General features: G+C 42.5%; 1 protein-coding gene across 1 annotated transcript in view; it reads right to left on the bottom strand.

The window, feature by feature from the left end:
• Window positions 1-613: 613 nt before the first annotated feature.
• Window positions 614-26,174, bottom strand: part of LOC147701170 (claudin domain-containing protein 2-like) — a 52,086-nt gene continuing 26,525 nt past the window's right edge. The window contains 4 exon segments of the mRNA XM_086929930.1: window positions 614-2,546; window positions 2,549-2,676; window positions 18,930-19,052; window positions 21,697-21,846. Of these exon segments, the coding sequence (XP_086786056.1) occupies window positions 2,343-2,546; window positions 2,549-2,676; window positions 18,930-19,052; window positions 21,697-21,846 (605 nt within the window). The 3' untranslated portion in view covers window positions 614-2,342.

Genomic DNA, 26,174 nt, shown 5'->3' with positions numbered 1-26,174 from the left:
GAGGTCATTCAATGACATTGGTGCTCAGTCGTGGCCTGCGAGGCACTGCTCTCTACTCCTACTTCATGCAGTCGAAGTACACAGTGAAGCTCTTTGGCATAGGTTTGAGAACAGCTTCTGCACACCCTATCCCTGGTGTAAACAAGATACAAGGCCTACCATAAAAACTTAATATGCAGTGAGGCTTTGAATCACATCTCTACAAGTCATGTCATGTAATAGATAATTTGTCTACAACTGTTTTCTAAATTGATGTCAGGTATTCCCCATTAGATATAGCCAAAATGTGTCCCCTCCACAACAATGGTCAGGCTTCAACTTAGGTTGAATTTGATTAAAAAGCTACATAAACTCATTAACAAAAAGCAAATATTTATGGTAAGGTTTGCTGAAAACTCAATAAGGTATGTTTAGGGAAAAAAACTCTGAAATTGACAGAAAAAGCCACAGTTAAAATGCAGTTGTGCACTGTTTTTGACATCACATATTACATCACTCATGACATGTTAAATTGTATCATTGGTGACAACGCTGATGACATCTCAAATTGCTAATACTTAATACGTTGGGTTACCAGCAGGTCATCTTTATTCATTGATCTGTGCATCTGACATTACATAGTGTTTCCTCCAACCACAGTATAAGACAAGGTTCATGGGTCAAACCACTAAGGCCATTTGTTCCTTTCTCTTTGAGAGTTAGCATTCTGCCCAACAACCCGGTTGTACAACAGAGAGAACGTAGTACCTTTCAGGCCTAAGATCCTGTAGCCGTCTTTGCCTTCATTTTGTTTACTTAATTTTGGGTTTGACTTTATGCTGCCCAAAAACACCTACTCGGCCCTTGTTGGTGCACGCACTATGTCATGTCCCACACACACACGTCTTAAGCTGCGTTGTTTAGAAGTCGACTTGTAACCTATTTCAAAATGTCCGCCCTTGTATGCATGCAAATGCCCAAATGGGTTGTTATCTTGGAATGGATTTTCAACCCATTCTAAAAGGGCTGCCTTAAGAGCGGGCATGTATGTACATGTGCCCACATGAGCGGCCATTTTTTAAATGTTTTTCAAAACTTAATTACAAAACCACTGAAAGACATAGGCCAATGTGAGTGCATACAAGCACAGGCAAGGGAGGTCATTTTGAATGTTTTTGCAGAATTTTATTTCCCAAAAATTTCAAAGGACACCTATGCATCCACACGCGTGCATACATGGTCAGCCATTTATTTTGACTGTTAAGACATCAGAAATAGGCACAGTCAAGCAGCAAGCAGCCAACAACACACCAACTGGCTGTGATTGAAAAGAAACATGAAGCCATTATTCTTAATTTTTGAGAGATAATAAAATACTTTGTCTTGTACAGCAAATGAATTTGATATTTGCCATTTTTACCCTTTCTACTGAGGGAAACCTTCTGTGAGAGGGTGGAGTCTACAAAGACATCCAATGACATTGTCAGAGTAAGACATTGAACTGTTCTTTCATTGTTAAATCATATAGGTAAATTCAAATGAGAACAGACTGTACACAAATATTTTTGTCTTCGATGGATTTAGTAGCAGAGAGAATGAAAGCATCCCATTCTCTGAGCACTGGAGCAGTGAGACACCACACATGGTAAAGGGAGGCAAGTGGATCGCGAGAGGTCTCTCTGAATAATCTGTGATCTACCAGAGCTACCAGTCACAACATTGAAGATGCTTCTTCAAATGGAAATTCCCATGCACTTTGGGCAACTTGCAAAGGGATGCCCTATTGTGTACAATGTACAATAGCTGCAGAGTGTGTTCTTGTACTGACTATAAATCAGTAGGCAGGAACCTCATCGCCTTCATTGCACGCAAATGGCATCATTCGCTATCATGATTGCGGTTCTCTGTATATGACACATACGCTTTAAACCCAAACTGCTGCCTCTCCAAAAACATCTGGATTCAACTACTTTTTTGTGTTAGTATCCTTTCCTAAACGTGTTGCTTGACATTGGGTCTGATCTCTTGTGCCTGACCTGCAGTATCTCTGGTATGTTTTTTATTTGGTTGGAGATCTTACTCAATGAGGAGGTGGAAGGCCTTAGGGAAGACTGATTCTTGTTGCAACCCAAAAAGGGCATCCTATTAAAAAACATGACATTCTTTGGGCATGTGTTGAGTTGCTTTATAGTAGTTTGAGCCTAGATGATGAAACATATAATTGAACATGTGCCACCATAATAATGGACTGTTTTTCAGAATATGCTTTCTGGCTTGTGGCTTGATGCATCCAATGGAAATCCGCCTTCCTTAAAGTCAAGTTGAATGATCCAAAGTACCGTGTACAAAGTTATGATAAATAATTAGAAACGCTTTTCTGGTTGAGGTGGAAAGGCTGCCTGTACTGGGTATTGTGGGTAGGGTAAGGCCAAGTCTGGTTGCGGCGCATAGGCAGGTGGTGGTTCGTGATATGGCACAAGTCCCTCTGTTGATCCTGGATAGGGCTGATTGGGCACAGGTGGTACTGGGCTAAGTTGGATCACTCCTGGTTGAACTGGGTATTTGGGTATTGCTGGACGGCTCCTGGTTAGACTGTGTATGGATTTGCCATGAACTGTGTAGTTTGGCCAGGGACTGGCTCTGGCTGTGCGAGCGTTGCTGGAATTTCCTTCTTAAAAACGTAATAGCCAATTATTCCTGTAGGCAGACACAAGAATTGAGTTAGAAAAAAAAACTGAGAAAGAGACATAAACAGCTACACGTCAAATATAAAAATAAAAGCATAGAAGAGAAAACAAGACTGGTAACATCATTGCATCTTTACAGCCCCCAAAAGCCACTTTTTAAAACCATTTAATGTATGCTTATGAACAGGTAAATAGGAATAAATAAGAGTTGCACAATAATACAAAGAATGCATTAACAGTAGATGTTCACAGTAAAGGTTTGTGATATTGTGGACATGCTAAACAAAGGAAGGGGGTACATGACATGCAATGCAAATACAAACTAGACTATCCCTCAAGCTCAGAATCAGCCATCCGTGAGTAATTCCAAGAAACAAACCATACTCCAGGGTTCGAGCTTGGGAGTAGTGATGTAAACTTGCTTGTCATCAACGAATGGCGCCCAACCAAATCAAATTTTACTTGCCAATTTAGAATGGAGAATTGAATAAAGTTATTTGTTTGCATTACACACATTCTAGATCTAGTTTATTTGTACCCGGTAATACCTACCAATTACAGCATAGAAGGCACACACAATGGATTTAAAAGATATGTACAATTTGTAATCCCAAAGAATTTAGCTGACTGAGCTATTTTGTAACTCTTCAATCTTACACTCCTCAGTGATATTAGCACACTTATGAAGAGATCAAGGTTGCAGTGACAAGACTGAAACACCCCTCAAACCGCCAAATACAATACCCAAAGCATCCTACATACAGCACTCAGCAAACATACACCCTTCAAGCAAGGCACATTTTTCTCTATGATACATGCAATATCAATCCAATCATTCTTGTTGAATCTGTCCTATTTGTTCATTGCTTGCCGATGAAGGTACCCATAAAATGTACCCCAAGGTAAGGTTATCCTGAGAACACCAAATTGAGTGAGATTGGAATGTTCCTCTGGTAGTCAATCACAATGTGTATTAAATTGCAATTTAGAAAGATTCTATGGAGACAGTAAATGCAAAAAACAGAAAGAAGTGTGCAGTCAATACCGGTAGAGGATTGGTAACATTCGGCATGACTATTTGCATATTATTAAAGACACCAGAGCAAATAAAACAGTTATTCCAACCATGTTTAACTTTTAGTGAGTTAGCCCTGAAGAAGTCGCTTAAATAAGGGAATGAAACGCATTGGCTGATGGTTTTCATGTGGAAAAAGAAAAATACAATTAGAAATTTGAAAACCAAGCAACAATCATTGTTCATTCTGCTTTTGGGTGCATGTATGCTAGCTAGAGTGCAAACCAAGCAAATTTTACACAGAATGTAAAATATTCAGAAACAGCACTTGTCCTGGACATGAATGCAGTAAAACATTTTAGAAACTAAAACACTGTGAGACCAAGCTTTACTGTCCCTTTCTTGTGTTCTGAGAATGTCATCCTTCCATGTACCTTGCTGAATCCTCTTACAGTGATGGTATTTTTGTCTTTCCTTTTTCGAGGGATACCATTGTACCACTGAATGAATGTTTATGCTATTTCTATAGTACAAACAAAGCCAAAAGGCAGTGGAGCACTGTTCATGGTTAAAGATATGCGTGTAACAAGAGGGACAGAGAGGACTAGTTAGCTAGTCCGAGTCCCGAGGGTTTATATGTGATTAAACAAAGAGGACTAGCTTAAGTTAACCAAAGTGTTACAGTACTCAAATTAGTTCTGTCACGGGCACCTTGTTGGTGTATTCATGAAGCCCTCACCCACCAACCTAGTTGGTGGCATACTTCATCATTGGGCCCACCCAGTGACACCTAGTATGTCCCGGGTGTGCTACGACGCCTGAATACAGCGGAGCTGGTGTATTGCTGAGAGTGCAGTGAGGTTGGGTGAGTTGTGATTTAAAACGGCTTGGTGGTGGTCCCAGTACCCGAGGGTAAATTAAATTTTAATAACTGGGCCGTCACCAGCGGTTAAAAGTAAGGCTACAGGACGCGTGAGGGTGGCGATTAGGCTCAAAAAGTACGGACAAACAAAATTCTACTACATCTTAAATAGGTAAAATTCAGTACTTGTTAAAAGAAAATTAAAAAAGGGGGACGCCCTCAGAAACACAATATACAGTACGCCCTATTTTTACAGAAATCTCAAAATCACTAAAAGGATAAGAAGAACATTTTTCATTTTATAAAACTTTAAAACAACTTAAAATCAGTGCCCCTCTTTCGAAATCACCCTTCCATATTCTTTTAAACCCTTCAAAAATGTACCCAATCCAATTGCAATTTTTAACGTGGGCATATCAGTAAGTAAACAGATCGCCTGGGCATGTGAAGTTATCTTATGTGATAGAAATATCGGACGTAAAAACCATTTCCTTATATCATGTACAAATAAGCAATCAAGTAAAATATGTGGCATATCATGTCTTAGTCCACGCCCACAGTTACAATTACCTTCTGGGCCGATCAGTGCAGATTTTAATTTTCCATCTATCTTCCATGGGTTAACCCTAACCCGAGTCCTAAGAATTTCATATCTCAGCACTCGATTAGGCAGAATGTCCAAATACGGGAACCAGCCATCATTAACCCATGACTTTTTTAACCACTGGGCCGATTTTTTCTCTGACATATAATCTTGGTCCTGCGCCCTGGAGAGCGACTGGCCTTGTTCCCTAAGGGTTTTCTTAGTAAACTCGGCTATCAAGGCGTCCTGGGAGAATTTCACATTAAGGCGTCCAGTTACTTTCTGGAGGGTTTTGCTCACATCCTTTGCCCAGGCAAGGTTACTTATTTGAATCTCATCCCTACACCACTGTGAGACCTTTAGTGTCACTCCTGGGTCTTGGCGCTTCCAGAATCTTACCAGGGCCATTTGAGATTGTACGGTCCATGAAGTTAGCCCAAGCTCCATTCTTATTGCTTGAACCATAGTACAGTTTGGTAAGGACAATAATATTTTAAAGATTTTTCCCTCTTCCTGGTCCCACTCATGTTTACCGCTCAGGTATAACACCTCTGCGCCATACAATACTTGGGAGGGGATCATTGCACCAAATGCCTTTATCATTGGTTTATGAGTCATGTCGCCATATTCTTTATTAAACCTTTTCAACCCACATGTGGATGAAAAAGCTTTGGCTCTTTGCGCCTCCAAATGGGTGCGCCAATGTAGCGCACTATCAAACCAGAGGCCTAGATATCTATATTCCTTAACTGTCTCTAATTTGTTATTACCCAAAAACCAATTAAAGTTCTTCTTGCTCTTTCCAAAACATAAGACCTTGGTTTTTTCCATATTTACAGTCACAATTTTCCTATCACAATAACCTTTAAAAGCATTTAGTTTCCTTTGAAGTCCTATTTCTGTTTGATCTAGGATCACTAAGTCATCTGCGTATAATAGGCAAGGCACTTTGTTCCCGCTCATTCTAGGGCTTGCACTTCTTTCTACTTCAAGTGTCGCAGGGAGATCTGCCAGAAAGATTGAAAATAGCAGGAGTGCCAGAACGCACCCCTGTCTAAGGCCATTCCCTATTAATATCTTCTGGGTTAGTGACCCATGCGAATCTCTAATAACCTGGGCCCAGTTACCTCTATTGAGATCTTTCAAGATCATCAATAAGCCATCCGGAATTCCATATCCTATCAAATCCTCCCAGAGTTTGTTCCGGTCCACAGAGTCAAACGCGGCCCGAAAGTCAACAAAACAACAATGCAACTTCCCATTTTGTTCTATTGACTTCTGGGCCAACGCCCATAGGGAAAAGCAGTGGTCTATTGTAGAATGGCCTTCTTTGAAGCCACCCTGTTCCACTGGAATAATTGCTCTCTCTTCTGCCCAAGTCTTTAGCCTACCTAATATTATTTTAGAAAATATTTTTTCTCCTATATCGAGTAGGTTGATTAATCTATAGTTCCTTAGTGCGTTGACGACCCCTTTTTTATGGATCGGTCGAATTATCGCACCCTTCCCACTACTTGGAACTATCCCTGATTCTAGGATTACTAAGAACATTTGGAAGAAGAATTTGGCCCACCAAGATGTCCGTGACCTGATTATCAGGGCAGGCAGGTTATCTGGGCCGAAGGCTCTTGTTAAATATAAAGTTTTGATTGTATTAAGTACATTTCTTTCTTAGAAGTCTGGTTTTAGGTCATCTACCAGGCCTCTCCAGTCCCTTTGTACTTCCTCTTCAGATTCACCCCTCAGCGGGTATAGCTCTTTCAAATAATCCTCCAAGGCACCCTCTTCTACCACGCAAATCATTGACGCAGGTGAGGCTTCTGTTGCTAAGCGGACTAGATTCCAGAATAAACGTATATTCTTGGATTCTATTGCCTCCAGCAATTTCCTTCAGCAATTATCCTTATGGGCTCTTCTTGTGCTATCAAGAAGCATAGTATGCTCTTTCTTTAATTTTACAAGATGTTCAGCTCTAGATTTATCAAATTTATTACGCAGACTGCGCTGTTCTCGCCTTAGTTCTCTTTTCTTCTTTAAACAGGCTATATTATACCAGTTTCCCTTCCTAACTTGAGTGGTTTGTGTACTCTTGGTAATCTTTACGTCTGTTCTAAGTTCGACCTTGATACTTTGTACCACTTGGTTTAATTTTTCAATGTACCAGGCCAGATCTAGACCAACTATGCATCCTAGAACGATTTTATGTTGGAGCCTGGTTAATTTCTCTATATTTTCTTCGGTTAACCGTGTTGTGATGCGCCAGTCCATCTGTAGTATAATTACTTTTTCGGCAACGAATTGATGGGAAAATGCCAGTTCCAATTTCTAGAATATTGTGGTCACTTTCTTCTATATGGTTAACCATTAAGCCCTTTATTATATCAAAGTTCCATGCTGGGATAAAGACATAATCTATGGGGCAATTTTGTGAACCTTGTTTAAAGGTTTTTTTTGCCGGGCGATCTTGTAGAAACCTACCGTTCAAACAGAAGAGACATTTATTTGCTAGGTAATTCCCCAAGCTAACATCATTCATTGTACACAGACTTTGCTTGAATTATATCATAAGATTCTAAAAAATCCTGATACATGAGATCGTGCCGCTTAGGATTAAGTTTATGGTTAAAATCTCCTACCAACAAAATCAAATCTGAAACGTACTTTTCACCCAATAAATCTAAATCATTTTTAAAGTGACCCATTTCAACTCCATACTCCTCCTTGCCCCCCATTGCATATATACATTTACAATCAGCACATTTTCTTTCTTATTACTGACTGCAATTAAAGTTATTCTACAGCAGAGCTGCCATTTACATGTTACAGTGAGCCGGGAGAAGTTTTTCACCAAATTTGTAGATAGTAAAGTCAATTAACCCCCTGCTGGGCGTCCTGATCTAGATTTCTTTTGCCGGTCAATAGGCTTGACAGAACCCATCCACTACAGGGGGCTCGCCCCATAGCCAGGTCTCCTGGATACAGATGATTGCATTATTTTTTGCTAGATATTTTAGCCGTTCAAGTTTTATTTGGTTTCCTATCCCATTTATATTCCAGGAGACCATTTTTAAGCCATGTGGCTGCCCCTTTACCTATTCCACATCACTAATGGGCCCAAACCTATTGGATTCCTCTAAGTACCGGAGTGAAGGACCTGGGAGGCTAGTATTAAGATTCCAAGTCTTCCGAAACAGAAATATTTATTATAATATTAAAGTTTCCAGGGCCTTGCCCTAAGCCTCTTTCTGTAAATCTTACTTGCCTTTTACCAAGTCCTGCATGGTACTTTAAGAACTCTTTTCCTTGCTGGACACTTTCTTCAGCCCCTACTTCTTCATTAGGTACTAACCGAATCCCTGCTTTTAATATCTCAATACCAGCTCGTTCAATGGCTATTTTTACGAGCTCAGAATAAACTTGTACCTTAGTAAGCTCTTTTCCATCAAAGTTTGTTTGAAAGCCCACCTGTCTGAGATCTTTTGTGCAGATTCCTTTCAAGTTAGGGCAATGGGCGAAAGAATTAAGAAGTTCTCTATTTAAGTGCGAGCGCTTCTTCGTTTTTTTCCCTCCCCTTCCCATTTTTACTTGCTCAAAGTACAGCCATTGATTTCCTTTAGACTCCATACCATTTGTTTTTGACCCACTATGTGGTTGTTGTATTTTAGTTTTATTGGCTTTTTAAAGAATGTTTTGTTGAGAATCCAGGGATGCCATGTCCTGTGCAGATGGATGATGGGAAATATAGTGGTGTCACTTCCTGAGTAGATGAATGATGCTTAACCTGACTCCGCCTCTCAATCATGCCCTCATCGGTCAGTGTCTCAGGTTCTGAAGCTTGGGTTACTTGTTCCCATTTATGCATGCACATTATTTTCTCTTTCTTTTAGCACACAAGTTGTTATATAAAGTGTCACATGAGGACTTATTTGACCAGCTTTTTTAATATTTACATGCACCCAGTGGGATAACTCCTTGAGCAACATAATGTGGATAATAAAGTATGCACTCCAATCAAATCCACTTCCAATTTAAATCTAAGTCAATACCACCACATCCTGGAATACACATTGGATGAAAGACCGCTCTGTATGAATGGAGCAGCAAGGCTGATATCCTGGTTCCTGTTTCTGGAAGGCATACATTTCAATTTGCTACACTTCAATTGACATCACACCCGGAAAGACAACCATCCAGTGTGCTGAATGTAAGGATGTTTGTTGCTATCGTCTACTCTAAGCTCCACTTAGCTCTCCAAACAACATTGCGGTCCTGGGAATCTTGTAATGGCCTTTCTCCAGTGAACCCTCACCCACTGACATTGCCCATAAGTAGAGCAAAAAAGAGCTGAATTGATATCTAATGTAGTCTACTGCATCATATTTCACACTGAGCTCTTAACACAACTACACAACTCCTCAACCATCTGCCCAAAACAAATCTGTGCTCATCAATGCCACAACTTGAGTCTAAAACAAACGGAATAACAGCATCTTGCGGTATGCGGGAAAGAGTAGATAGGACCCTAGCCCTGAGGACCCTCGAAGGAGAACGTAATACCCTTGAGGAATCACAAAACAGTTTTTGACCAGTAAAAGAAACACATAAAAGCAGGACTGAGTCTAAGACCAGTGTGAACCCAATCAGAACAGGCTGTGACACACTGCCACCAAACATTTCCAGCACCAAAAAGAATAAGGAACTGGCATAATGTCCTACGTGAAAATCTCGCCCTGATGAAGCCCTTCACATAAGCAATCTGTTGTGGTCTGCCCCAACAAAGGTCGAAACGCGTTGGCATTCTATAATTGAGAGATTCAGAGTAAATATGGACATAAAACATACTCCATAGAGAACTTTTCTGAGAACTCAAACTCTATTCTTTGAGTCTTTCAAACTGAGTATAAGATTGTCTTAGTTGAGGACCCAATAAGGAAATGTTCCAACATTGATAAATCCACTTCCAATTTAAATCTAAGTCAATACCACCACATCCTGGAATACACATTGGATGAAAGACAGCTCTGTATGAATGGAGCAGCAAGGCTGATATCCTGGTTCCTGTTTCTGGAAGGCATACATTTCAATTTGCTACACTTCAATTGACATCACATCCTGAAAGACAACCATCCAGTGTGCTTAATCTAAGGATGTTTGTTGCTATCGTCTACTCTAAGCTCCACTTAACTCTCCAAACAACATTGCGGTCCTGGGAATCTTGTAATGGCCTTTCTCCAGTGAACCCTCACCCACTGACATTGCCCATAAGTAGAGCAAACAAGAGCTGAATTGATATCTAATGTAGTCTACTGCATCATATTTCACACTGAGCTCTTAACACAACTCCTCAACCATCTGCCCAAAACAAATCTGTGCTCATCAATGCCACAACTTGAGTCTAAAACAAACGGAATAACAGCATCTTGCGGTATGCGGGAAAGAGTAGATAGGACCCTCGCGCTCAGGACCCTTGAAGGAGAACGTAATACCCTTAAGGAATCACAAAACAGTTTTTGACCAGTAAAAGAAACACAAAAAAGCAGAACTGAGACTAAGACCAGTGTGAACCCAATCAGAACAGGCTGTGACACACTGCCACCAAACATTTCCAGCACCAAAAAGAATAAGGAACTGGCATAATGTCCTACGTGAAAATCTCGCCCTGATGAAGCCCTTCACATAAGCAATCTGTTGTGGTCTGCCCCAACAAAGGTCGAAACGCGTTGGCATTCTATAATTGAGAGGTTCAGAGTACATATGGACATAAAACATACTCCATAGAGAACTTTTCTGAGAACTCAAACTCTATTCTTTGAGTCTTTCAAATTGAGTATAAAATTGTCTTAGTTGAGGACCAAATAAGGAAATGTTCCAACAGTGATAAAGAATGTGTAGGACAAAAATGGTTCCTGAAAAAGAGAATATGTAAATATGTATATGTTTCAAATGCTAACAAAATTGTATGTTGTTGTTTATTGCACTGTTTGTACTGTATTTATGTAAGTATTGTAATGATAGCTACATTTGCAACACAATTCTAAGGGTATGTTCAAAATATATTTGGTTTAAGGATCCCCAAAACAGATAAAAAATATATGAGAAATTGTTTAAAGCCCTTAGTTAATAAAAAGGACTCATAAAGCTAAAGTAATAGTCTGTTTTATGGTTTCAGGGATATTTTGTTTTATATTCACAACTTGTCACCAGACATAATATTAAACAATGCAAACACAAGGGCCACAGGTGGTAGAATACAATGAGCAGATTTACTAGAAATGTGCACTGGGTTTGCATCACAAAAGGGACGCAAACAACTTCAAACTGTTGATTTGGAATTTGTTCCAGCACTAAACATTATTTGCACTGAAAAGCAGCCCCAAAGTAATACAAAGTAGTGCTTTCAAACAATGGGGCATTCCATGGGTGGCACATAAGTGTTCCCAAGCAACCTCGCATAGGTTTTAACACAAAACCATGTTAAAAAACGATAGGTAGAGAGAGCTTTTCACTAAAAAATAACAACATCCATAGTGCTCTGACCACTTCAGAGATGTGCACAGCTCTTTAAACCTGTTATAAAGACATTCAGCTAACTGTAAGTAAGAGGGGTTGGAAGCGCACTATATCCATCGCAAAATAGTTCAAGCTGGACTAGCACATTTAAAATTGGTGATGTATGACATGATAGTTGATCATGACCCGCCATAGGATTGGTCATCACTTACAGCATTAGTAATTTGTTGTATAGTGTTAGTATTTTTCTGTTTATCCTGAAACAAAGTTTTTTGCATTTACAGATTGCCCCTGAGGAAGGGACACCTCAGTCCCGAAATGCATTTGGCACACCATAAAATGTTTCAAAATGTTTCTTAATTAACCACTTGTATGGACGATTGCACTGCAATGTTTAGCAGAATGTATTGGTTTTCATGATTTGAATGAACCAGTGATATGTGTTTTGTTATTGTTTGAACAAGGAAACCTTAACATACACTCAGTACATATATTAAATATTTGCATGAATAGCGGAATTACAATGTGTTTGAATAATTGTGTTGAATAATTAATGGTTTTTTAATAATTTTGATGATTTAAAGAGAGAGTCCCTCTGGACTAAATTTGCACAGTGAGCAGTGTGCTCTGCCATTCGTGGCGGTTTTTTGTACTTCATAAAGACATTCAGAGCATGTCTCTTTTCTGATCAATGTATCCCCTCTGATGATTTTTAGGCAGTATGCAGATCTTCTTTCATGGTTGAACAATTGAGTATTGAGTATAATCTAGTTCTATTTCAGGCCTTTCAGGATCTTGAAGATTATTAGAAAATTGGATTTAGATCTGAATAATCAGAACTTCATTTGAAATTGGTTCGGGAATTCCTCTGAATCTAATACACCTTTAAATTGATTGCTTTTCATCATGTTTCTATTTCGCTGTTAGTACAGGTTGTACTGTATTTAAGGTCTGGACATTAAGTCCTAGTTTTGCTTTATCATGTGCATTGTCTGTCACTGTGGTTTGTAGGTCATCAATTCTATTGTTAGCAGCCAGAAAATGCTTAGCTGTTTTCTTGGTAAGCTCTGTTTTTGTATCCCCTCTGGCTTACACTTTGTCTTCTGAAAGGTACACTTGTTTCCCTTTCCTACTTCTCAGGTAACCTTAGTTAATATTTTATGTTGGAGCTGTGCTTCTGTACAAACAGTTATCAAAGTTGTGTAACCTATTGAGAAAAACTATATAGATTCTCGGACCAAGTCCAACCCAATGGCTGTCAGTCTCTAGATGAGCTGTAGATGAAGTGTAGTCTCCTCTAGCACTGTGCATGTTGTTTTTGGGTGATCATAAGTCATGCTGATCCAGCAAAGCAAAATAAAGAACTCAAGGCTTGTACGGGAGGTATCACGAATAGATCAATTGTAAACACTATTTCCTTTCTAAAGGCAGAGGGAATTAGTATTTGTTCCAGACACTTACATACAAGATCACTCCTCAATGACCTGTAACTATGTCTTTCAGATAGTATGATTTGCAACCATTGTTAGGTGCCAGACGCCACAGACTTGGTACCATCTGCCACTCCACAGGAAATAGAGTTGGTGCCTCCTCGAAGGTAGCAGTCATAAATGTTTTACTGTTCTACCTTATTTTTTGTTCCTGCCTGAACTGACTTCCAGCTCATCTCCTTGTGCTGTGATTGCCACCTATGTGCTTCCCTTAAAGTGTCAAAGTTATCCCATTTCTTTACCTGTTTGGGGTCTGTGATGGAGCTCAGGTTATTTCACAAAGTAGCATTATTGGCTGTTTAAGACAAACAACAGTTATTAAAATGACAAAAATGCATGGAACATGGTAGAAAAAGCAATATTTTTCCATTACCAGTCTGAAATAATTACGCCACAACCTGCCCCTGTACCCCTTCCTAGGCTATTGCCTCTGATACCAACTGCCAGGAGATCAAAGCCGCCCGCTTTGGCCAGTTCATCTGGACAGGAGAGACCATCTAATGAAACAGCTAACTGCCCAAACCGGTCAGCTAGTTCTTTCAACCGGCGAAAAGCAGTTAACCTGCCCCCTGATGCGGTGGCCTACACTGTGATTCTGATGGGGGTACCAGAGCTTTCCAGCAACGTGGTGGAATCCTATGATTCCCTACACAATAAAGTTATTAGCTGGTTAAATGCCCAAAGGCCCTTACCCCCTAATATAAGAGGAGAAGTACTTATGGTTAGAAGGGTTCCATGGGGGAGTACACTGCCAAGAAAAGTGCGGGGGATTGTATAATTGTAAGCTTCAAGAGTCCACAGGTTGCTACCTACATTTGTAATTGGCTTGGGAGCTCAGGTAACACATCCATAGAATTGGTCCCTCTGTCGTATTTCTATCCTAATGTACGTGACTTGACTATGAGGAGGGACGATGGCTGGACAAGGGTGGGTTTTGCTGTCGATGGGTCAAGATACAGGCCAACCCGCAATGACATCCCCGTTCAGATTCAACAGATTCAGTTGCCTTGATCAGGTTGACTGACTCCAGCGGGGTGCATCTTCTGGGCACTTCCAAAGTATCTCTGAGGAAACTGCGGGACAGGGGGCAGGGAAAGGTACAATTGATACCATCACTCGAGAATCTGACGCATCTCCCCGGGAGAGCTTAATTTCTACTAGCTCCCGGGGTCAGGTAAATAACTTACTTCCGAGCCCACCTGGTCCTAATTTAACACCCGCAGTTCCATCTGACCCCAATTTAACACCCGCAGTTCCACCTACCTTGGAAACAACACTGCAAGGGACCGATGTTGCACCGTTGGACACCGTACCCGAGATAACCGGGGGGTTGGGACCAAAACTTCCAGCTGGAACCTTGAAGGTTCTCTCCTGGAATGTGGTGGGTATTGCCAATAAATTAGATACAAATGACTGGGGTTCCTTAGTAGACAGCAGTGACATCTTTCTTTTCCAAGAGACCTGGGCCAGGGAACCCCTGTGTAGAGCAGGATATGCAGTCTTCGAAATTAAAGCCAAGTGGAGTGGAGTGGTAGAGGGAGGCCCTCAGGTGGTTTGGCGGTCTGAGTAGCTAGTCATATTGGGTGTAATGCGGAGAATGTATCTACTTTCTCGCAGGACATACAATGCGTTATACTTAAATGACCCAATGCCTTCAATTTGGCAATCATTAATGTGTACTCTCGCCCAGTTAGTGCATCCATGGAATCACCTATACTCGATGATCTTTCGTCATTCCTTGGTCAACTCCCCATCGACTGTAAGATAGTGTTGGGCGGAGATTTTAACTGTCACTTCGAACCCTTGGAAGGTCTGAAGGAGGGCGCCCTAACTGCTGAAGACGATTACTGGGGTGTCCCGCCATGCCAATCCCCCCATCCCAAATCTTGGTCCCCTCTTGCAGTGCAAATTATGTCCCTGACATTAAACTTTGCGCTGAGGGCTTGCAATGGGCGTACCCCTTCTGACACCCCTTCATCATGTACCTTCAATAGGAAGGACCATGAATCGCGGCTGGACTACATTTTTGTAGACACAGGCCTGTGGTCCAAGGTTCAGGATTTTAGGGTAATTGAAAGAACAGACATTGATCACAACGCACTTTTACTGGACATGGTGCACCCCACACCTGTTGTTGGGTCACTATCCGTCGATTCCAGTGAAGACCCAGGGAATCTGGTTCTTAGTTCCAACAGACGCAGGGTAAAGTGGGGGAAATTGGTAAACTCAAAAGAGAGTATAAGTAAAATCTATGAACTAGCACTCCCCAAGCTAAATGAAATGGATGCACTAATCAACCAGCCTAGACCCCCAGATTTTAACGAGAAACTAGCTCAAATTCATGTAGACTTAGTGGGAACCCTAGGCGAGGTTTTCTACCCGGTGGTAGTGCCAAGGAAGAAAAAGACCCGAACCTCAACTTGGTACAATTCTTCCTGTAAAAAGATCGAGACAGAGCTAATAGCCACAATAAAAGCAGGTACTGATAAGGGTAAGGTAGTAGAGCTTAGGCGGAAATACAGGGAAGCCATGGCCCAAGCAAAGTCTGAATGGGACTGGAACAGATGGCAGGACCTTTCCCTAGCACTAGAAGCGAGGGATTCCAGAACATTTTGGTCCTTGGTAAATACTGGCTCTGGAGGACCTAAAACTGCAGTGGAGCCAAACATAGCAGCATCTGTTTGGGAAGCCCATTTTAGCAAATTGTGCCAAGATACCCCTGAATTTGCTAATGATGTGGCCTCTGATTTCTTACCCAATCCTGTAGTTGGACTGGAATTTACCCTGGGTGAGGTGGTCAGTGCAATAGAGAGACTGGCATTGGGGAAAGCCCTGGACTAGAACAGATTGTCTGGCGATCTTTTTAGACACCATCCAGAGATCTGGGGCCCGTACCTCCTCATCCTCTTTAATTCCATCGCGGGAGGTATGGAGATCCCCTGTACTTGGCTGGGGGCAGAGATAGTACCTATCTTCAAAAAGGGCTCTCCTCTGCTCCCAGCCAACTACAGGCCGATCAGCCTTATAGATGTCCCCCAAAAATTATTTTCCCGCCTTCTCCTGGACCACCTTCTAGACTGGATGGAGGAAAATTAAATTCTGAGTCCCCTCCAGGCGGGCTTCAGGAAAAAAACGTCCACCATGGATCAGATTTTCCGCCTCGTTCTCCTCTATTGGAAAACTGTGAGGATCGAGGTGGGGAGGCTGTACATGGAGTTCGTGGACCTGAGGTCCGCCTTCAACTTGGTCCCTGCAAGAAAGTATGGGAGGTCCTAAAGGAGCTGGGTGTTCCTACCCATCTACTACATGCCATAATTAGGCTCCATGACAGCAACTTTGCACAGGTTAGGTGTGGGAGGGATGGAACGTTGCCATCTAGTATCCCAGTTCTCGGAGGGGTAAGACAGGGTTGCTTATTGGTGCCAACCCTGTTTTGCCTTTTAGTTAACAGTGTCATATCCCATCTCGACAATGTTAGGGACAATGACGCTTCGCTGTTGGCAGGCAGGAGGGTACCGGCCATTATGTTTGCCGACGATACCCTCCTGCTTTCCAAATCCCCGATGGGGATCCAAAGGATATTGGACAGGTTTGGTCTTTTCTGTAGCCAACACGGTCTAGAGATCAACACAGAAAAGACCAAATTCATGATATTCAACCCCTCCCATAAAACCAGACCAAATCCGACACTGGTTTCAGCAAGACTGGAAAGGGTAAAAACGTTCCAGTACCTGGGGGTTACCCTACATGAGAACTTATCTTGGGACCCCCAGATAGCCAGATCCCGGCTAAAGTTGTCCCAATTGTCGGGGGCTATTTTGAAGGTTGCAAACACTTCTACCTACAAACCTATTAGCCCGGCAGTAGAGATGTATAAAACCCAAGCCAAAGCGGCCGCATCCTATGGTAGTGAGTTATGGGGGTATAGAGCTGGGACAGAACTTGTCAGAGTAGAAAACAACTTCCTCAGACGTCTCCTGGCCCTCCCCGTGGCACACCTTTGCTCCCTTTAAGACTAGATGTGGGCCTCCCCTCGATAGGCGAGGATCTGGAACTAAAACCGCTAAGATTTTGGCACAGGCTCTGGACCACCGGTGAGCTTGCACACTACAGGCAAGACCTTATCCATGTAATGAATCTGAACCAGCGTGACAGAATCCCGTGGTTGGCCTTCATAAAGAGAGAACTGTACCGCCTGAGACTCCCTGAGCTATGGGAGCTTCCTGAACAAGGTTGCCAAAGGGTCCCTCGCAAAAGACTGGTCGAAGTATACAAGGAGAAAAGTCTAGCTTCTCTGATGTGTGCACCCAATAATGGTATTTTAACTGATCAATTTTTGGATTCCCAAAATTCTTATCAATTCGAAGGTTTTATGGACATTATTTTCTCCATTTTAGCTAGAAAATTGTTAATCCAATGGAGGTTAGGCACCCTGCCGATCAAAACCTTTACCTGGAAATGGACAATGAGGAATGATAAGATCTGTCCGGGGTGCAGTAAACATGATGAGGAGGAAATTTATGTTCTGTTTTTCTGCCCAGCTTACACTAGACAAAGGAAATATTGGCTAGCGCCATTGTGTAGGAACTTGGGCATAAGGAGCCATTCACACTCGTACAGAATACTGAAAACAAGTACCCTGCCTCACATAGTCTTTGCCGTTGCCAAGTTTATAATGGCTATGTGACAAATAAGAAGTAAACTAGTAAAAGACTGAACACTGATATGAACTATAATGTTTACTCCCACTCATGACCAGATTCTCCAAGGAAATGTATTTTTATGAAATGTACATTGGCCTGTTTTAATTGTAAGTGGATCTCTTTTAAATGCTGAAAGTTTTTATTGTATCTTTTATGGTCTGAAAGGCCGAAATAAAGAATTTTTGGATTGGATTGGATTCAATTACATTATTATCTATTTATTTTGTGTTGTAGAGACAAGATCTAATATTGTTTATAACAGGAGTATTTCTTTTTTTTTAAACTGTACATGTATCCAAGCACCTATCCATTGTATTTAGTTAGACTTTATACGCAACATAGGCATGAAGTGTGCAAAGTAATCCACACACTGACTCACTGAAATACACCAACAAATTCAGTTGCATGTATTCACTCACCCACCTGCACATAGATAGTGACAGTCAGTTATATTCTCTCAAACAATCCCAACTCATAAAGGTAAAAGTACTCATTCTGTAGCTCCACTGGGAATCAGAAGAGCTGCCCTGAATTAAGCAAAGGAGCAAGGACCACTGCTCACAAGCAACTCATTTATCAAAAAGATACAACTTCAGCAAGAAAGTATAACTTGCTTGAATTAATCAAAAGACATAAGCAGTCAAAATGAGACCTTATTTAACTGGGGTCAAGGCAGTTTTCCACATTTTAAAAAAATATATTTATCAAGTTTTATTTTTAAAAAATACCACACGACAAACTATCAGAGTAGTGCTCACTTCAGCCGAAGTGAGTAAGGTTTAATTTAGTAGTCCCAGTAATCACCACAAACAGTATTTCTTAAAGTGTGAAGTATTTACAATATAAACAATTCATATGTGATTTGGTGAGCCCCAGTGAAGTGACCATAACCTAACGCGGTGAAAAACTCTAAGTGAAAAGGGATGGGGAGAACAGGTTCTTGGTAGTAGTCAAATAGGGGTGCTTTACACAGAACACAATATTTGTTTTTCTCAGGCTCTCTCTTTTGTTAAAGTCTGAATTAAGCAAAGGCCTTCACTGAATATCAGCCCCCTTTATATCCACCCCTGGGCATAGAAGGATTAAGGTTGAAGACTCACCTGCCACGAGGCTTACGGCTGCTGAGACCCAGCCCAATGCATAGGACCATGAGTAGTAACCCGTTCGAGGATTGATGCCAGACGTCACGGTGAACACAGACATGCCGATCACAGTAAACACACCTGGTGGAGAAAAGGTATCTGATCAGAAGTCAATCTTTTCTGCCCATGTGGGTGGTATCAGAAGAGCCCGCAAGCACATTATACTCCTGGTTCTTCGACTGACCCACCGCGCCTCTGGCGGACCAGCTGTCCCCCCCATCCAGAGCACCTTGAGACCCATACGGGTGAGTAGTCGTGCTATATAGGAAACCTGACTGATTGACCGATTGGTGAATGCAAATGACTTTACAGCGGTCCTTAGTCTAGGACACACTTCATAGACCAAAGAACAGTATGCTAACCTGTACAGGTTCTTGAATTCACAGCAACTACACAGATAAACATCTAAAAAACACAGCCAGGTTAAAAACCATTCAAGGGAAAGAGGTTTCCATTTGAGCCAATAGAAATAGAGACATCCACCAGTGCTGGACTGCCCTATAAAGCAATGTATTTTTACAGCAATATAATAGGTTTAAATATGTTGAAGATAAACATAGATTTACACATAGAGCCTTGGAGATGAGCATAGAAGCCACAAGATGGCCACCATGTTTTCCTCCTCACAGTGAGATGGTTTGGCTATGTTCCTCATCCATGCTACGGAGGGGTCAGAACATTCTGGGTTCTCTCTGTAACTGATGTGCTTCTTGGGGACACTTCCAGGTTACTACATGCACAGGTTATTTAACGGGAAGAAGTCTGTGGAAGCAACTGAAACAGGTAACTCTAGCTAAGGTGACTTTTGCACATGTAGATGTATGCACATGCCTTGGCTTAAACCTCTGCCTAGACTGAATTCAAAGAGAAGGGAACGTGAATGCATATTAGTAGACCCACATGCCGGACTCTCCATAAAACGTGGTTAGAATAAATAAGTCTGTGGAGTTACGGCTAGCAGGACTACTGGCATTTCTAGGTGTAAATTGGCCAAATATAGTTCTAAGTCACATGGGCAGAGATCTCTTCCAATTACATCTGAGGAAAATAACACACACCTGACAATCACCATAAATCAACACACAAAAGTAGAGCTCACACCCTGGGCTTGGTTGGCCCACTGCTGCTTTTGCTGTGAGATGTCGTGGACATCTCACAGCAAAACAGTTGTGTTGTGTATTATTGTGACTCAGAGTGTTTGTGTCTGTTTGGGACATGCAATGTATTATGATGTCTCTGAGTGTTTAGGCAGCAGTATTTTTTTTTATCTTGTTGAGTTTGTGTGTTTTGTCCTGTGATTGCGTAAGTGGGTGAAAGCGAGAATAAGTATGTGGGAGGGTGAGTAGATACACAGGTGTAAGGATGAATAACAGAATGAGTGTTTGATAACTTACTGCGTGAGTAAACCCACCAATGACTGAAAAGCTTTCATTTATAAGCAAGACATACTGCCTTTGCAATGCTTGTTCTGATTCTATGACAATGGTTTCACAAATACACACTGCGACATGTATGTGGGAACCTTCTTATCCAGCCCTGCTTCAAATATTGTCAGACAAACCTTCTGGATCCAGTCTGCTGGGGCACTCTCCCACAAGCATCTGCCAACTATCTTCACTCTTCACATCACCCTGGATTCACTCCCCCTGGAGACTCCTTTTTGTGTGCACTCTATTATTGTTACTAGCATAACATTGAGATACAATGCAGAAAAGGTGGGTCTCTGGGATTAGGGTCCAGGTTTCAAGTTGCATCATGAGCTGATTTACCTGTTCCCATTAGCTCTGTCTTAAACCTTACATCACCTAGACCAACACCTTCTGTGAAGTTAGCATTATTATTACACAAATGTTAATGTGATTTGGGTTCATTCTCCAAAAGAAAGCCTTTGGTTTTTCAGTCCCAGGGATTATAGTCTAATCACACTATCTATTAGATAAACGTAGAAGAGGTGAGGGAACCCTAATTTGTATTTTGTCTTTTCTTTTCAGGTTACACTGTACAGCACTTATTGAGGTCCTGCAACAGCTTCACCCCCATAATAACACTGAAAATAAATAAAGCACCAAAACTCGTATCAGTACACCGCGGTGACTTTAAATGAACTCACAGTCATCTGTTCCACCCCATGGTCCATTATATGCAAATGTTCAGTATTCAACCATAGAAGTTTCAGGGTTTGTGTGAAAGAGGCGTGCCTTCTTTAGTCCTTTCTAAGCACTGTAAAGTGCTCTGCGCAAGTGTGTCTCATTCCTGTATTACTGAAAGGGAGTGACACTTGTCAGCCTGTGGGTGGGAGTGCCGTGTGCAAAAGCACATTCCTGCAACAGTGGTGCAGCGTGTCAGGGATATTTGCAGCAGGGGAGCCGGGTTTGGGTGACAGCATTTGAATCAAAAGCGATGGAGAAGGTCAATATTATAGCGCCTTGCTGGAAGGCAGCAATATAGCACTGTGGTGTAATGCGCGGATACCAGAGCCTCAGATTAGGGGAGGAACACATTAGTAGGACAGTATGGGGGACTGACAGCACAGGAAAGGCCAGGAGTTGGACAAGGAGGTCCTGGAACAAAATACTAAAAGGCTCTGTTGTTTAGGAGGAGCTGAGTGGAGTAGTCAGTAGTCTGCTACAATGCTGCATCTGCAAATATGCTCAAAAACAGTAGTCCAGAATTAAACATGTGGCCCTGGAAGGGTAAAGATGAAGGTTTATATTTCATACTCCACCTGCAATGAGGGACCAGGAGCCCGCCTGCTTCTGCATGTTCATTTTCCCTAGTAAGTTGTGACCCTTGATTGCAGAGACCTTCATGCTCACGGCCAGCACCAGGAAGACAATGGAGATGATGAGGAAGGCTCGGGTCACATTCAGATAAACTGCACAGAATAATTAAAAAAAATACAATTATAAAATATGCTCTATCGCCCCATAACATTAGATTTTCAGAACGAAAGCATGTGTAAAAAATAGAAGGAAGGGCCCAAAAGTACCAGCAAATGTTAAATAACATTTTTGTCATGATAACTTCTAGTTAGAAAAAAAACGTATTAACGTTGCTCCATCCCAGAGTGTGTGTGGTACTGGGAAGGTATCATTAGCTGGTGTGTTGCTTATCTTGAGATTTCTCGAAAGGTAAGTACATCAGATGGACTGGTGTGGCACGACTAAGTAAAACATGTGACTGACTCTACCCCAGTCCTCCCGGCCTTTCTGAGGTAGAAGCCAGGTGGAAGAGCTCCCATTTTGCCTCTTGGGTATGTCTTTCTCTCATGCCAACCACACAGCTACTCCTCCAAAGGGCTACTGCAATGTTTTAGCAGCAGACAAACACCTGGGCTTAGATATGAGGGTAATTCACTCAAGGAAATCCATTTGTTTAACTCTTCTCAGGAAATGTCTTGTAACTTCAAATAAATCTTTTAGATATACATACATAATGACTAATCATTTTGATGTGAATTAATCTAGTCAATCAAGGAAAGCCAATACGAACCATTCTTAAATCTTAAATCTAACCCAAGAAGGACATTGAAACCCAGCAGTCATTTTCCAGGCACCCCACCCTGGATGATTCATGCAAGTAATACATGTTCAGGGCTACCATAGCCACAGTCACTTGTTGACTAACATCTAGTCCTCATAAATCCAAAACCAGTGACCTAAGCCAGTGTCTTTTCTAATATGTGGCTTTGTTTGAAAGAATAATACGCATTAGGTAATGTCATTTCCTTGCACTGCCTTGCCCACGTGGAAACAAGCACTGGTAAGGCCAAGAGGCCCTTTTTTTAAAAAAAAAAGGTTGACATATTAGCTTTGCTAACAATTTTTATTTTGTCATTTGCATGCACATACAAGCATCATGACTCTTGCTCACGCATGTCCGGCAATTTTGGGATGTTTTTGGTTTAAGAGAACCCATTACATGATGGCCGCTGGTGCCTACACACGGGTCACAATGCACAGCACTCACTATTGTAAGACCTATCTCTTCCATTGGATAACACTGGGTTATCCCATTTACATTTAATAAGTGATAACTTTGGATTGCAAGCAGGTAGAGATATCATGTTTACACTCAAATTGTAATTTAAAATCCTCTTTAACACGTTGGCTGCTTCGAACGTTCAGCTCCAGTGTGGAACGTTCAAAGAACGGGTAGGGCCGCGTCGGCAACGGACGTGAGCAGCACTACCTAGGTAGTGCTCGCGACAACCGTTGGCCGACGGCAGCAGCCATCGGGTTGATTGTAAAGGCAGATTCTAAACCACAATTCAGAATGTTGACATTTTCTTGTCCCAACAGTTTGGTGCCTGCTACCAGTATCCTGGGTCACATGACTATGATTTGCTCTTGAGCTGTATATTACTCCCAGACAGTGAGCTAAAATGGGACTAGGTGTTTGCAGGAGGGACCATCCTGCCAGGATGGCTGGGGTGGAGCTGTTCCCTGTCCCACTTACACCTCCAAAGGGCTTACCTCCAGCACACACAAAAGAACCAGAAACTAGTCTTTTGTCAACCCAAACATCTTGGAGCCTTGGCAGGGATAGGAGAGAACTTAACATAGCCAGATGTGGGGGTGGTATAGGGATTCCGCCCACTTCAAAGGGTGGCATCATAAAAATACTGGACCCTCAGGACACCTTTAAAGTAAACTACTGGTCCTTTGAAAGAATTCCTGAACCCCCAGAGGATTGTGCTGCTACCAGACTACATCCCTGCTGCTAAAGTCCTGCCTTGCTGCTTGAAGGAGAACTGGATCATCTTGAACCCAGGACCACCAGAAGTGACTCCAAGAGCTACTTGGCTGCCCTCCTGGGTGAGCAAAAGGAACAAAATTAACTACATTGACGTTGAACCCTGCACCTGGCCTCTGATGGAGCGACTCCTAGCCACCCAAGTGGTGCCTTCAGTTTCTGAACGTTTGGAAGTGATGTTAAGGGTGCTGCTCCTGTCAAACCCTAAAAAATGTAAACTTAGAAAGATTTTCACCAAAACCTGTCCTGAGAAACGATGGAAGGCCAGGAGCCTACATGCCAGCTAATCTGCCCCTGGTGCATCACAAGTCAACCTGTCTTTGCAGCAGCTCCTGCTACATTCTTCTTTTCAGTGGGAAATCACAGTCAGTGGGATCGCTCAACAATGCTATCCGTCCTCGTGGAGTCCTCTTCAGCTACAGCCTGAAGCTTCATCCCACTAGAGGTTTTCAACTTTCAAAAGCCTGTTTACGTCCAAAAGTAAAAATCTTCACCCGGCTTGACAGCGACCAGTTCCCAATCGACCACAACAACCATTTTGGCGTGGAAATCCGGCTCCTCCTTCTCTGCTCTTTTTCCTGCTATTGTCAACAGCTTTACCAAGACCTCGCCATGTGAGTCCAGCCTGCTGCTTTGATCTACGGAAATCTACCTTCTCCTCAACAGGCTAGCTTGACTCCAGTCGCATGAAGATCATGGGACCCACATCTGGGCATAACCGTCCCACTCAGGGTGACAAATACAAAAAGAACAATTGATGGACAGAATCCTGAACAATGTCAAACATTCACCCCAGTACAGAGATCTGGGCCTAAATCCATATTTTCTCATTTTATTTGCTCCCCATGATATTCCAGTTTAAACCCAGCCATATGCAAGTCAGTCTCGAGCCTGCTCCCCATTGGAATAGTTCAACCCAAACTGCCAGGTCAGGCAGTTCGGGCTGGACTGTTCACATAAGGAACAGGGTCAAGACTGATTTGCATATGGCCGGTTCCAAACTGGGGTAGCCTAGTGAGCAAAAGAATGATGGATTAAACCCAGATCTCTTGATTAGGAGTGAGTGGTTGAAAAGTTTCAGTACTCTGTCCACCATCTTGTTGTGTTTACGATGTCTGCCCTAAGTAGCCATGGGTATGCCCAGACGTGGGCCCCTTGCTTGCTGTGCCACTGGATTGAAGCTGGTCCTGCTGATGGGGGGGTGATACTGCAATGCAGGCACCCTTGCACCATGGCGCAAGGATGTCTGCGTTGGCGCTAGGCAACTTTTTCAGCACAGATGAAAGTAAAAACACAGAGGTGTGCCGTTTTCTTTTGTTTTTTAAATGACGCAGTGCTACACAGCTACATTGCTTGCAGCGCTGCACCATTTTGTTGTAAATATACCCCTTGGAATTTTTAGTGAATTTCTAAGGTTTTTTAAATTCAATTGCCTAACAAAAATGTCCCTGTAACCATTGGCTTTTTCAACACCTGGGTGTAAAATTCTGGTCCGCTAATGAAGTTTGCGGGATTCTCCAACTCTGCGTTTCATGGAGAACATGTCATTTCATGTGCACGGGGAGTGCGATGAGACTTGATGGGTGCTTGCAAGCAGCTGAGCAACCCTCAGCAGCTACGGAGAGTTCATCCCAGTAATGCACCAACAGGCCCCTTTACAGAGTGGCTGAGAAAGGGGGCGGGACCTCCAATGACCTACCAGCAATCCCGTTGTGGAGGACTTACTTGTCACAACAATAGGGGTTCTTGACCCCTAATGACTCTCAGCAGCCAAAGGGAATGTATCCCCCAATCCGTAATGCACCAGGAGGACCCTATGTAGAGTGGTTGAAAAAGGGGGTGGGACCTCCGATGACGTTTCAGCAGTCCTGCTGTGGAGGACTTACTTATATCAACAATTGGGGTTCTTGGCCCCCAATGACCCTCATCAGCGAAGGATATTTCCTCCCCCAACCAGTAGTATGCCAGTAGGCTTTGGTGCAGAGTGATTGAGAAAGGGGGTGGGGCCTCTGATGAAGGCTCAGCAATCCGGTTGTAGGGGACTTACTTATCACAACAATATGGGGTTCATGGCCCCCAACGTTGCTCAGCAGCCAAGGGGAGTTCATCCCTCAACCTGTAGGACACCAGAAGGACCCTGAGCAGGGTGGTTGAGATAGGGGGTAATGCCTCTGATGCCGTCTCAGCAATCCCGCTGTGGGGGACTTACATATCCCAACAATAGGGATTCTTGGCCCCTAACGACCCTCAGCAGTCAAGAGGACTTTATCCCCCAAACTGTAGTGTGCCAGGAGGCCCTTGTGCAGAGTGGTTGAGAAAGGGTCGGGCTCTGACTACATCTCAGAAACCCGGCTGTGGGGGCGTACTTACTTGTCTTAACAAAAGGGGTTCTAGGTTCCCAATGATCCTCAGCAGCCAGGAGGAGTTCATCCCCCAACCAGAAGTATG

The sequence above is a fragment of the Lissotriton vulgaris genome, chromosome 7 (genome assembly GCF_964263255.1).
Source record: "Lissotriton vulgaris chromosome 7, aLisVul1.2, whole genome shotgun sequence".
NCBI classification, from domain to species: Eukaryota; Metazoa; Chordata; class Amphibia; order Caudata; family Salamandridae; genus Lissotriton; species Lissotriton vulgaris.
Note: the sequence above shows the minus strand (reverse complement) of the source record. Positions and strands in the feature narration are given on the sequence as shown.